This window comes from Salvia hispanica, chromosome 1, assembly GCF_029641045.1.
Source record: "Salvia hispanica isolate PSC_SH4W2 chromosome 1, Shi_PSC_v1, whole genome shotgun sequence".
NCBI lineage: Eukaryota > Viridiplantae > Streptophyta > Magnoliopsida > Lamiales > Lamiaceae > Salvia > Salvia hispanica.
Window position 1 is genome coordinate 63,253,155 of NC_142692.1, and position 13,315 is coordinate 63,266,469.

General features: G+C 38.2%; 2 protein-coding genes and 1 pseudogene across 4 annotated transcripts; 2 read left to right on the plus strand and 1 right to left on the minus strand.

Annotated features, from left to right (window-relative positions):
• Positions 1 to 360: 360 nt before the first annotated feature.
• Positions 361 to 2,552, plus strand: LOC125220246 (binding partner of ACD11 1 pseudogene; annotated as a pseudogene).
• A 183-nt stretch (positions 2,553 to 2,735) lies between these two features.
• On the minus strand, positions 2,736 to 6,419 carry LOC125220245 (cyclin-SDS-like). The gene is made up of 5 exons (XM_089069219.1): positions 4,552 to 6,419; positions 4,182 to 4,320; positions 3,665 to 3,831; positions 3,295 to 3,430; positions 2,736 to 3,169 (listed from the first exon to the last, which is right to left on the minus strand). Exons 2-5 carry the CDS (start codon positions 4,200 to 4,202, stop codon positions 3,158 to 3,160), a joined length of 336 nt encoding a protein of 111 aa, XP_088925345.1. The 5' UTR covers positions 4,203 to 4,320; positions 4,552 to 6,419; the 3' UTR covers positions 2,736 to 3,157.
• A 4,041-nt stretch (positions 6,420 to 10,460) lies between these two features.
• Positions 10,461 to 13,315, plus strand: LOC125220183 (uncharacterized). 3 transcript variants are annotated; one of them, XM_089062328.1, is made up of 5 exons: positions 10,461 to 10,555; positions 11,080 to 11,154; positions 11,264 to 11,583; positions 11,688 to 11,799; positions 11,961 to 13,315. In XM_089062328.1, the coding sequence occupies exons 3-5, from the start codon at positions 11,447 to 11,449 to the stop codon at positions 12,108 to 12,110; spliced, it is 399 nt and encodes a 132-aa protein (XP_088918454.1). In that variant the 5' UTR covers positions 10,461 to 10,555; positions 11,080 to 11,154; positions 11,264 to 11,446; the 3' UTR covers positions 12,111 to 13,315. The 3 variants fall into 3 exon arrangements, 2 of the variants coding, with proteins under 2 accessions (XP_088918454.1, XP_088918453.1); XM_089062327.1 differs by having other exon boundaries at positions 10,461 to 11,154; XR_007176334.2 differs by lacking the exon at positions 11,688 to 11,799 and having other exon boundaries at positions 10,461 to 11,154.

Below are 13,315 nucleotides of genomic sequence, written 5' to 3' on the forward strand. Positions count from 1 at the left end.
TAATACATTACATTTTAAAATGTAAAATACCTTAAATGTCCAATTTTGTATATACAAATTTTGTTAATTTATCACTACTCTATAGAAAAAATAGCTTCCGACTTAAGAGACCAAAAAACATGTATAATGGTTACAAAATATAGAGACAAAAAATGAAGAAAAAAAAAAGAAATAAATAAAAGAAAAATAATGTGCTAAAATATGAGAAGAGGCGCATAATTCACAAACCGAGGCACGTAAAAATAAGAAAAGAGTTGGCTTGGAATATAGGCTCTCACAAAGTACTCTTCTTTCAATTTAAAAATATTAAGTTTTTTTATGAATAGAAAAGTCTTATTTGATCTAAATCATCAAACCAAAATGGCAGAGGTGATTCGTCGAACACTTTGCATGCAAGCAGAAAATTTACATAGTGCCCATCTAAATTAAATCTCTTCCTTAAAGCATCTCCAAGGAGGGAAAGGATCTCCAAGGAGGAAAGGTAAGTAGAGAAGGTATATTTCTAATTTACCTTTTCAAAAAGATAATTATACCTTTTTAAAAAGTAGTGGTCTTCAAGGGAAGAAGATAAACTAAAAAGGCAAAAAAAAATAACTAGCTTTTTACCTTCTCTTCCAAGAAGAGGTAAAGATGCCTTCTCAAAATGAAAGAAGGTATAATACCTCCCGAAATACCTTTCCCTTTGGAGTATGAAATTTTATCAAGAAGAGGTAAATATGGTAGTTATTTCTTTTTACCTCTCCATTTATCCCTTCCCTTGGAGACAGTGGCGGACGCAGGATTTTTATACTGGGGGGTCCAAATTATATTAATGATAGTTGCATATTTTTTAGTGTCGACGATTTTAGAAACAACCAGAGACATTTCAAAGCTGCGAGAGAGATGAATAGTTTGAGATGCATTTTTTCTCCTGTTCTTGCTTCGTATTTATCAGTTACATTTTATATTCCCTCGGTCCATAAAAAATAGTCTCATTTGTGGATGAAAGTAAGAGAGAGGAGAGAAAAAATAGATAAAGGAGAAGAGGGAAAATAAAAAAGTAAGAGAGAAAAGGTGAAAAAGTGGGTAAAGCATGAAAAAGAGTTTCTATTTTTAAAATAAGATTATTTTCGTGGATTGAGGGAGTATTTTTATTTGATTTCTATTATGCTTTTATTTTTTTAATTCTAGCCCACATTTTTTTACTTTTTTATTCTAGCCCACATTTTTTGCTTTGGATGTCAAGGTGAAAAAAATTGCTCAATGATGAAATGCCAGCTGGGGAATTCAAACGCATAACCAAGTGGTTGCATGGCCAAACTACCAACCAACTGGGCTAACTAATAACTTGAAAAATGATGGCTAATTATACATAATATAGTAAATAGAAAAATGGATGGAGGTTCCAAGGAACCCCCATACCCCACGTAGGTCCGCCTCTGCTTGGAGATGCTCTTTCAAAAACTAAGGATACACATTGCATAAAACACCAAAAAAATTGAAAAAAAAAAATTAAAAAAGATCAAGTAGAAGCTAGTTGTTTCAAACATGCACCTCTCCTCTGTAATATGTAGAAAATATCACATGGCTAATCATATGAATTGGTTTGAGGACGTTTATTTTTAGGGGTGCAACTATACTTTTTGGCTCACAACAAACAATTGATTTAAATTGATAAAAAAATGTCACATGACAAGCTAGAACTCACTAAAATTTAATGAATTAGCTTTGAATCATATTTAATTTATTTTAATATGGTAACTGAGTATGTTCAGATAAATCAAATTTCAGGGATCCAAGTTAGCTGATCTCTATGTGTCAATAACGCTGATTAAGAATTATCAACTGCCTCCAGATGCTGCTTCCTTCACATCAGTAAGTTAACTCTACTCACAAATAAATCGAAAAAAAAACTATAGATGGCATTTTGCAATCTAGTAACTTGTGCATTTGATGTTTCCTTCCATTGAAGCCGCCCAAGTCGAGTGCTGTGAAGAAGGCTGAGGATGTGGTGAGCACCATGCTAGCTAGGGGCTTTGTCTTGGGAAAGGATAGTCTCAAAAGGGCAAAGTCATTTGACGGGAAGCACAAATTGACAGTACACGCCTTGGCTAACGTTGCTTCCCTAGACCGAAGTTTTGAGCTGAGCAAGACGCTGAGCATGGGGACAGCTGTAGCAAACGAGATGGTGAGAGAAATGGATGAGGTGTTTCAAGTATCAGATATTACAAAGTTCGCTTATTCAGCTGTTGAGGTTACAGCCAGCAGTGCAGGATCTGTCATCAAGGGCAATAGCTATGTCTTGACCGGAGCTTCGTGGGTCACTAATGCATACATAGCCATCACAAAGGCGGTCGAGGATGTAGGGGCGATGACGATGCAGAAGGTGGAGAGGGTTGAGGAGGAGGAGGATGCAATATATCAATGCCAGTCGCTAAACTCGTCACCAGCTCTTCCGGTCAGTTCAGCTGATGTGAGTAGCAAGCATCTTTGATTGGTTTGAGTTTTCCAGAACAAAAATTGAAGATTGCTTGATTACATACCGACCAAAACAATGACAGCGTGTTAATTGTACTGCGATTACATGTGGTAACTGGTTTATGATCAGTTGAAAAGAATAAGATCACCCTACAGTTTATCAGTGGATCCTTACAGTAGAGTAGGAATTCTATGTGTTGCTTACAAATTGTGTTCAGATTTACAATCGTGCTCGTATTGGATGTTTATGAGGATCGGTATACATGAAAAAATGATACTACTGCACAAAAGTGATTGGCCTTCAAAATTTGATTCATGAATGCTACAGCTACAACAGGTACTACACCAACCATTCCATACTCTGTCACAGAGTTTTAGGGTGAAAAGTGCTGAATTTCTTAACAAGTAGAATATGAGAAATCTATACATGCAATATAACAAATACCTTAATGCATTCTGGTAAATCTTTATCATCATGTATTGCATATATCTGCATAGTCAAGGTATGAGAGTTCAGCCATCAAATTTCTTAACTACCTTCATGGTCGGGTGGGAGGAAGCATCTTGATCAGTTGCAACTGAAGCAATAATAACAAGTGCAGCTGCCACCGTTGATGGCCAGTAGCAAAGCTGCTGGTGTCCCATCAGTGTGAGTACTGCAAGGTATTTGGCTGTCTTCTACACGTTAGCTTTTGCATTTTTAAGGTAGAACCTGCACACATTGAAAGTCCAAACAGCCTGAGCAAACATTCATATGCATCCAAGAGTGAACCAATACTATAAGGAGAAGTAAAAAAGATCTGCATCTAAATCTGAGGGTTATAGCGAAGTATGTACCAAAGGAAGTTGTACACGGTGGGAAGGAAGCATTTTGAAGTTGAGGACTTCCTGCCCTAGCCACTGCCACTCCATAGCCACCACTTCACACCGGGCATATATAGTTCTACCGACGTAAAATGACTTCTTCCGGACACTGATACAGATATTATTCAAGTTAGAAGTCCATAACAATGCTGAATCAAGGTTTAGGTACATTATTAGTAAACAACACATTTTTTGTAGAGCATCAGTTATCTTGGTTCTGCTAAGAATCTTCAGGTTGAACAAATTTGCAAGCACATAATCAGTTTTTAAGTTTCCAAAGCAATTTTGAAGACTGCCACACATCTATATAAATAACACAGTAACGAACACGTTAAATCTTTACCAGTTGTAGGGTTGATTTTCTTCAAGCCTGGTGGCTAAAGTGAGGCACGCAATGCCAGCAATCTGAAGATTTCTCACGCTTTTGAAGTATCCCTTGCTAAGAAACCTTTCGAGAAGACTAACTTCTCGAAACATGGTTTCCTGCTGAAGCTGTGTCTTGGTAGCTTGCTGCATGTTTAACTCCAGAATCAAATAATTGACCACCATCATCACCAAAAAAAATGCAGAATGATGTATTATAATCATTCAGGGAAATCTATACGAGGGAATCGCCCCCTTTCAGTTACTACGATTTAACTAGTACGACCTATTTCATATCCTTAGCAGAGAACACTTATGATTGATTACAAATTTGAGTTCATGTTTAAATGGTAATTCAAATTTAAAATGATAAAAAGACAGAACCTCCAAAAAGTCTAAATCATTTCGCTACCAAATTAGACCAATACTTTCTCCTTACTTATTTTGAGGATGAAATGAAACTAAAAGAATAGGAAGTAATCTGCACAGTCACAGACCTCGACAATCCAGTGTATCATTTTGCAAGCGTTGCTGAATGACTAGGTCTCCGTAGGCAGTATCATGACAGTATTCCTCTTGCCTCCTCTCTCTCATCCTCATCATCCTGAAGCTCCCTTCATCTTCGAGCCCCAATCCCTAATCCACAAAACCACAAACAATTGTCAAATGAAATATCAATATTGCAAATTTGCACTGAAAAATAAGTGCTGGTAACTTTTAATTGTCAAGTATGCCTCTTGTATTTAGTATGGATCAATTTGCTCGGAAGAGTAATGGTGTATGCGCACGCGCATCATATCACTTTAGAATACGAAGAATCAACAAAAATTTCATGCGAATGTGACAATTAAATCATTCGGAACTCACATTGATTTCATTCGAATTATGATCATCACAGTTCTTCAAGGTAAAGGTCGATCTGCAGAACTGCTGTTTAAATTGGCCGAATAACTCAAAAGTAGGCGAACAACTCTCATCTCCATACGATCTCTTCCAGAAGTGCAACTCCAGATTGACGGCGAATAGTCAGAAGTAAATTCAGAATCCAAAACTGCATAGAAATTCTCGACGATGAGGAGAACTGCTCCGAGCAAGCTAAATCGAAGTGCCATGCGACGAGATGTGGAGGTCGGATTTCTTCAGGCGCGTGTTCAATTTCGCTGATTTTGGTTGCTTCGCTGCGGAATTGAGTGATGCGCCGCCGTGTTTAGCTGAATTGTCCTTTTCAGCTTCGGAATCTGTTAATTCTTTGCAGGTAATCTCGTTAACGCCAGTACTCTTCAATACGACCTCGCTTTCTGTATTTCCAACGGAACTCTGATTTTCCTTCACCATCGCGTCGTTAGCGTGAAACGAAAACCGCGAAGCGCTAGAAACTACAGATTTGGTGACCTCAGCTTCTTCACATTCGATCTCTTCAGATTCAAGTCTCTGTTCGTTACTGAACACGATTCCACGCATGAAACATCTGATAACTCCACCGTTTCATCCTGACTCGTGCTCGCATTCTTCAAATTCTTCCTATAATATGAGATCTAGTAACAATTCTCCGAAACTTATCCTCATTTACTGTGCCAAAATGTAAATCGATTCCGGAAAATACAACGACAGATGAGATGTAAGCTGCGACCGGAGCTGCTTCCGCCTGAAACAGAGCGATTGCTCTTCGATTTCTGAAACGTATTTAGCAGTGAGCTTGCGCTTCATCCTTGAAGGAAGATTGCGGGAGATGCCTTTTTCAAGTGCGTTTCTGTGTGTGTGCGCGTGTGGGGTGGGGGAACTGTGTGAAACGGTTCAAGAACATCGATGGGGCCCGCAGACGTTCACATTCACATGTTATGTATGTTCGATTAATTTTATTGTATGCATTTCTATTAATTTTAGAATAAGAAAATAACTATAGAGACGCTCTTTATTTGTTTATTTTTAATTAAGGGTCAAATGTGGTCCTCAACATATGATTATTTTATTATTTTGATTTTTAACATTAAGTTTTGAATTATTTGGTCCTCCTTATTTAAATTCGGGCCAGACTCAGTCCTAAATAGACAGAGCGATTAAAAACAGACGGTAAATGAATGTTAAACCAATTTTGACATAATTAAACTATTAAGTGCGATTATTAGCTACTAATTATATCCTTAATTTTTATTCTGAAATGTAAATAAAATACATACTCCAGTACAAATAAAATCAACCTTCTGCAATCTCTCTTCTCTCACAATCTCCTCCCTAATTCAAAACTCTTGATAGGGAAATCCAAAATAAACACCGCCTTATTATCATCCAATATGCTCTTGACGAATTTTGAATCCTCTTGACGAATTTTGAATCCTCCTCCTCTAATAGAGTGACATTCTTCCTAAATCTATAACTCAAGTATAATCAATTTGGGGAAATAAATACCGTTATCCATTACTGAATCGAAAATCTGTAATCCGGATTGAGAACGACGGAGGTGGAATTGGCGACGTGCTTCCTGGAAAAAAGGTGGAACAGCGAGCGTTCAAAATCGGAATCACTGGAGAAGAAGTCGTCGGCGAGGGTTCCAAGAGAAGTGGAGGAAGGCGAGGCGGCGGCGGCGGCGGCGCGGTGAGGGGTGGTAGGGATGGTGGGGATGGGAGAAGGCAGAGAAATCGAGGCAGGAGAGGAGAGATTTCAGGGAAGGGTCACTGTTGATGATGGAGGAGAGGTAATGGGAGGCGCTCGACGTTGGAGAAGAAGGTGAGGAAGAGAGAGGAGAAGAAGACAAGGAGGAGGTGGTGATCTAATAAAAATAATTAAAAATCTAATAATAATAAAGATGCTTAATTCGGTCAAAATTGGCTTAAATAGCCGTTGACCGTTACTTTTTTGAAGGACCCGTTCAAAATGGACCGAGTCTGGCCCGAGTTTAAATGTGGAGGACCAAATAATTCAAAACATAATGTTAAGGACCAAAATGATAAAATAGTCATATGTTGAGGACCACATTTGACCCTTACTCTTTTTAATTCCTTCAATCCAGTTGGATTGCATTACTTCTCATTTGTGGGTGATAACAAATTTTAGTCAGAAATTAGTAAATTAAAAGATAATCAGAAAAAAAAATAAAGTAATCAGAAAAATATAAATAAAGTATTGAAAAAGAGGGAAAAATAAGTGGATAACATTTAAAAGAAATTTTTACTTTTAAAAATGTGACTAGTTAAACATATTATCTATTTATTCTATCATTTTTCTAGAATTTATGTTCGGTGGTAGACTGATAGTATTCTTTAATGATATACTCCCTCTGTCTATAATAAGGTCATATTTTTCTGTTTTGATCCATTCTATAATAGTTAATAGGTCTCACATTCAACTAACTCATTTCGCTCATATTCTATTATAAAATTAATATAAAAAATAAATATTATATTCTACTATTTTTTTCAATACATTATTCTTTACCTTTATTAAAATCCATGTCTAAACCTATGATTCTTATTATAAGGTGAAGGGAATATTTAATATACTATTTACTCGTCTTTTTGTCTTTCGCATATTTAGTATACGTGGATGATGACAGTGGATGATGACATTATTTTATTTTTTTCCCTTCTTATTTCTAGCTTTTTTGTTAGAGCATCCGCAATGGTCGGCTAGCCGATTCGTCGCGCTGGCCGATCGGCTAGCCGAACCATTGCAATCGGCCAGCGCAAAATCGGCGAGCGGATCGGCGTGGGCTCGCCGATCGCTCGTCGCTGGCCGAAACGCTAGCCGATCGGCTAGCCGCCATTGTGGAGGCCCGATCGGCCAGCGCCGATTTTTTATTTTTTTATTTTTAAAATCATATATAAACGCGATTTTCGTTTCATTTTCATTTGCACCACTTGTTTTAACGAGTTTTCTCTCTCTCTAACTTTCTGTTCAAGAGCATCATCGAGTGATGGATAACAACAACGAGTCCAGTCCGGCGACGAGCGGCTCTCAGACTCCCACAGTACCCGTGGGATCTGGATGGGGGCAGATGGGCCCGGGATTTAACATCCCTTGGAATCAGATGATGGGGATGATGACTGGTGCGCCGGGGGGGGGGGGCGATGGGGGGGAACCAGGGGGGTATGCCGGGGGGTATGCCGTGGGGGATGCCGGGCGGCGGGCAGTCAGCGCCCGGGTGGGGGGGTATGCCCCAGATGCAGCAGCAGATGATGCTGCAGCAGATGATGGGGATGATGTGGCGGGGGGGATGCCGGGGGGGGGGGGGGTGCTGCACGGAATGTATCCCGGGATGCCGGGGGGGGGGGGGGGGGGTGCAGGGGTCACCGGGAGGGGACGCGGTATATCGGCCCTCGCTTGATTTTTTGACGGCTTCGTCTCACACGTCGACCCCGGTGGAGACGCAGTTCTCTGGCGATGACCTTCTGTCATTGCATGATATGGGGATCGATCTCGGGGACGATGATACTCCCGTTCGAGCGACGCCGGCCGCGCCGAGGAAGAAGACGAGGGGGAAGGGGAAGGGCAAGGTGGTCGGCGAGTCATCGCAGCCCACTGCCACCGGCCGGAGGAAGTGGACGGAGGATGAGTACGCCGCGGTGGCCAAGGGGTGGTTGGAGGTGTGCGACGATCCACTGGTTGCGAACAACCAGCGGGTCGTCAACATGTGGGCGAAGATCAGTGCTGCCTATAAGAAGCACTGCCCGCACGGGAAGGACTTCAGCAACGAGGAGGTCCGGAAGGGGTGGGAGCGCACCAGGGCCGCGGTTGGCCGTTTTGCGAATTTGTACGCCAACGCCCTCCGTCAGCTCAGAAGTGGGCAGACTGAGGACGACGCCTGGAGGATAGCCGCGAGTCAGTTCCCCTTGGAGGGGACGTATAAGGAGTTCACCTTCTGGGAGTGCTTCTTGTTGCTGAAGGACTCGGAGAAGTTCCGGGCGGGGTGCGACGCTGGGTGGCCGAAGAAGCAGCGACTTAACTATAGCGGCGACTACAGCGGCAGCAGCGGCGGATCCCACGACCTCCCCCCGGATGCTGAGGAGTTTCCATCCCCTCCTTCATTTACTGGTCGCCCCCGCCCGGTTGGACAGAAGCGGGCGCAGCGGGCTGCGAGGGGCGGATCCCCCCTATCGCCCCGCGAGGTCCAGTCCTCCGCCCTCCCAGCCGCCCCACTCGAGTACACTCTCCATTCGCGTAACCAAACGCGGGCTCAGATGTTACAGGTCTTCCGAGAGTGGAAGAACGCCACTGACCCCACGGAGAAGAGGATTCTTTACGAGATGCTCGAGAGCATGCGTGCTGATTTAGAGATCGCGAGGTCACGGCTGGGGGGTTCCGACGTGGGCTCAGATACCACGGGTGGCGGCAGTGGCGGCGGAGACGACGGCGGCGACGAGGAGGAGTAGAGAGTGGCGGGGCTCGGGTGTTGAAGCCCTTTTTTTTAAAAATAAAATCATGTACTTTTTTTTAAAAATCTTTGTACTTTTTTTTTAATGGAATGGATTATTTTTCCCGTATATGTGTCGTAAATTTAATTCCGTATATCGCAATTTTAATTCCGTAAATGTAGTATATTTTGAATTGTTTTTATTGCGGCTGGCCTCTGGCTGGCCTAAATCTGACGTGGCAGGTGGTTTTTTTAGTGTTGCTGACGTGGCAGAGGAGAGAATGGCTGGCCTATGGCTGGCCTATTAACCATTGCGGATGCTCTTATACCCTAAAGAACTCTGTCCTAGAGAAAAAGAAGCTACTATGATATCATTGTCTAATATGCTCTTACTGCCAAAATTAATACTCCCTCGTCTCATTTTAAGTGGAACACTTCGGTCAGATGCGAAATTTTATGTAGTACTCTCTTCGTTCTATCATAAGTGATCAACTTTCCATTTTAAATTATCCCACTGCAAGTGATCAATTTCCTTTTTCGAGCTAAAAACGAAACTTCAACCATCTTTTATTTTATTCATTCTATCGTATTTTATTCTCTCTACTTTAACTCTATATATATCATTTTCTAAATTCTCATTTTCAAAAGAAATCCATCACTTGTAGTGGAACGGACGGAGTATTATTTTGTAGTTAAGTGAAGAGAATAAAGTGTTTCTATTTTTAGAAATGTGTCATTTAGAATAAGAGATCCTAAAAAGAAAAATGATTCATTTAGAGTGGAATAATGAGTATAATAATATGATATTTGAAGGTAAATAAGTTTTCAATCATTTGGAGTAAGAGTACTATACACTTAATCATCTTTTCTGGGAGAAACAATTCAATGATGAAGGCATGCCAAATGGCAATATGATGTTGTATGCTCAACTAATAGTTTTTTAACATATGAATTAATAAAATCCTCATCTGTTTAATAAAATGAATAAATTCTAAAAACAAAATTTACCGCTAATATTTAATAAATTTTATTTTATTAAATTCATATAACTAAAAGGACGTAACAATTTAAAACTCAGTGCAAATTAGAATAAATACAAGTAATACATCATCAACTCCTAGATTTTTGGATAGTCTCCAATTTTATAATAATATCCATTTTTATAAAGAAATGATTGTATTTAGTGGGGCCTCTACGAAGACATATGTCAAAAAATTATTAGTGAATTTTTTCTCCTTTAACATTGACTGAATATATTGATTTAATACTAGTCTCCTAAATCGCAACAATTCTAATTATTCAAGGCCCAAACATGTTTGCTCAGTCCAAATCCAATTGGGCTCTAGGGTTTGATATATATATATATATATATATATATATATATATATATATATGTTGTCCCCACCCTTTTTCTCTTTATCTCATACGTATACGGGATACTTGTCTTCTCCATTCAGCAAATTCTTTTGTTTTTATTTGTTACTCTCATGATGGATTTGTCTGTCTGTTGAGATAAATTTATGCGTTGAGTCTAAATCTATGAAGACTTCTTTGTATTTCCATTTTTATAATCAGTTTTGTTTTTCAATTTTCTATATTGTTGGCACTTGGCAGATGATTAATTATCACTTTTGTTCTTTTGTTCTTCTGAGATTAGTTCCCGATTAATTCCCTTCCAATCAATGGAGACTTGGATTTCAATTTTTTTTTTGGTTATTTATAGTACGCTCTCGGTTCTTGAAATATAGTCCCGTTTTGATAAATGGATTCACTTTCTAGTAATATTATAAAATTAATATAAATGTGATATTTTTTTCAATCCATTTTTTTTTCACATATCATAAAATTCGTGCGGACAATCTTTCATAGATGAAGTATTATTTATAATCGCTATTCAGAAACTAACGCCTTTTTTTCACCAGGCCCAAATGTGTCGGCCCATCTAACGTTAAATTCAGAATGTTACTATAGTCTACGAATACACACGCCCTTTTTTAGAGTTTATCATTCCTTTCTTATTTTATTAATCCTAATTTTTTTAATTCCAGCTGTAAATATTTTCGCGCGGAAATGTTATGCTCAATTCTGCAATTTGTGATCGGAGGCCTTGTCTCTATAAATAGGTGCAGAAATTGAAAATGAATTCAGATCATTCAAAATTTCATATTTTTTTTACATTTGAGATGGAGTTAGAGAAAACTTTTGACGATCAAATTTTGTTCACGCATGCAGAAGCGAATCTTCTTCGCACAGAAATAGGCGCTGAGTTCACTCTCATCAGCGCTCTCAATGGAGCTCCTCAATATACTGCTAAATTGTATACTTGCTGCAGACTCATACCTAATAGAGGTAGAGGAAGAGGAGGAAGAGGAGGTGGTGAAGACTTAAAAACTATGCTGTACGAAATCGTGAGTGATGACTTTTATGCGGCTCATCTTGAAGCTCATAACGGCGATCGAGTGTTTTTCCGTGCTGCTGCTGCCGCCAGACAAGTTCACTTCCGTTTTCTACCTGCGGAGGAGGAGAATGCTCCGCCGCCGCCGATCATATAGGTACATCGTTTACATCTGCAATTTCATTCTCTAATTTCTTACTTCTACTGATTTTGTTGCTCATGATGCATTTATTCTTATGATGCTTGCTTTTTCCATCGCAGATTCTCTAATTTCTACTCTTCATTCTCTAATTTCTTAATTCGTTCAATTTCCACTGATTCTGTTGCTAATGAAGCATTTATTCTGCCGATCCGCTTACTTTTTCCATTGCTGGTTAGATCAACTGATTATTTCTCTACTTTGTTATTCATTTTAAATTCTACTAGTATAATGCTGTTGATTGTGTTGAGATCATGCAATTTTTGTTTCTTTTGAATTATACTAATTTCTATACTTTTTCCATTGCTGATTAGTTCTCTTTTGCTTATGATCAGTTCACTCTGCTGTTACCTTCACATGCTGTTGCTGATGTTCATACAGCTAATCTGCTGCTGGTAATTCCTCTGTTCATATCCAACATTTTGTACCTGATGATCTTCATGCTCTGTACTTGCATCGATTATTTTGCTCTGCCGAGAGATTGAAAACTGTAGTCATATACTTCATCTCTCTCTAGTCTTCATAATTGCAATTTCACTTGCTATTGTCTGCTCATTTCAGATATTGATAACTAATTCTGTCTACTTTAACAAATTTTTTTAATGTTTTCATCATTTCTCATGTTAAAATCTGTGATGAATTCTATTCCTTATGTTTGAGGTGGTTATTAATGCTTTAGTTGTTAATAGGTATCAGAATTTTAAGTCATTTCCAATCTGTTGAACTTGTGTTATGTTCCAATTTAGACAAATATTAGTATTTCACATACTCTCTACAAAATTAGATTTGTCAAACTTTTAATATTTAGTTTTACTCTTTATTCTCATATCTGCCTTGCTTAGTTATATTGTTCATTAGGTTAGTTGTATACATTTTGCTAATTTTGTGGGCTAATATTTTGTTTTCTTGGTGTGTTTGTATATCTGTTCATTTTCTCGATTAGATTATGTGTAAAAATATATTGGTATGGTTTAGTATATTTGAAAAATTAGCTGGGTATTGTTTTAGTTTAATACTAGCACGGATTGAAATTCTAGTTACAATGTTGTCTTCTTGGTGTGTTTGTAACTTCTAATGTGGTTCATTGTTAATTTTTTGTATGTGGCATAAGATTTATTTGTCTTAGAAAATTGTTTTAGAACACTGAAAAGGTTAGATGCTTGAATTGTACTTAGCACAACATTGAAAATTTCAAAGTTACCTGCTACAGGATTGTGAATTCTATAGCTTTATTCTCACAATAGAAGAAAATAGATTTAAAAATATTCTTCTGTATTTCTATTAATTTCTTTTAATTTGCCTGATATTGTTTTTAAAACCTGATTATAAAATTCGCAATTTGTATATTTTTGTTTGTCGTCTGACTTGTAATATTTTGGTTGGTGTATGTGCAAATTTGCTTATACTAATTTTTCGTTTAATATAGGAATTAAGATTTTTTGTTACAAATATATTGTACTACGTTTTAAGCGTTATGAACTGGGCACAGTTTATTGAACTACTAGTAGTACTACGTTTTTAGTTTATGGAATTAGTTTTGTTTTTTAAGAAAATTATTGAAATTTTTTAAATTATCACAATAAAATATTGATTTTAGAATGTTATTCCTTATTGATTTTATTTTTATTAGTGTGGTTATATTCTCTCAACTTGATTACTTTATTGTAATACCGCAATTTTATTACTATTA

Bases quoted from the DNA above. Each gene is read 5' to 3' on its own strand.
- LOC125220183 (XM_089062327.1), top strand. From the start codon at position 11,447: ATGACTTTTATGCGGCTCATCTTGAAGCTCATAACGGCGATCGAGTGT. The intron at 11,584-11,687 runs GTACATCGTTTA...TTTCCATCGCAG, and splicing joins CGCCGCCGCCGATCATATAG to ATTCTCTAATTTCTACTCTT. The intron at 11,800-11,960 runs GTTAGATCAACT...GCTTATGATCAG, and splicing joins GCTTACTTTTTCCATTGCTG to TTCACTCTGCTGTTACCTTC.
- LOC125220245 (XM_089069219.1), bottom strand. From the start codon at position 4,202: ATGATACACTGGATTGTCGAG. The intron at 3,832-4,181 runs GTCTGTGACTGT...TTAAACATGCAG, and splicing joins TGATACACTGGATTGTCGAG to CAAGCTACCAAGACACAGCT. The intron at 3,431-3,664 runs GTAAAGATTTAA...TATCTGTATCAG, and splicing joins GAAAATCAACCCTACAACTG to TGTCCGGAAGAAGTCATTTT.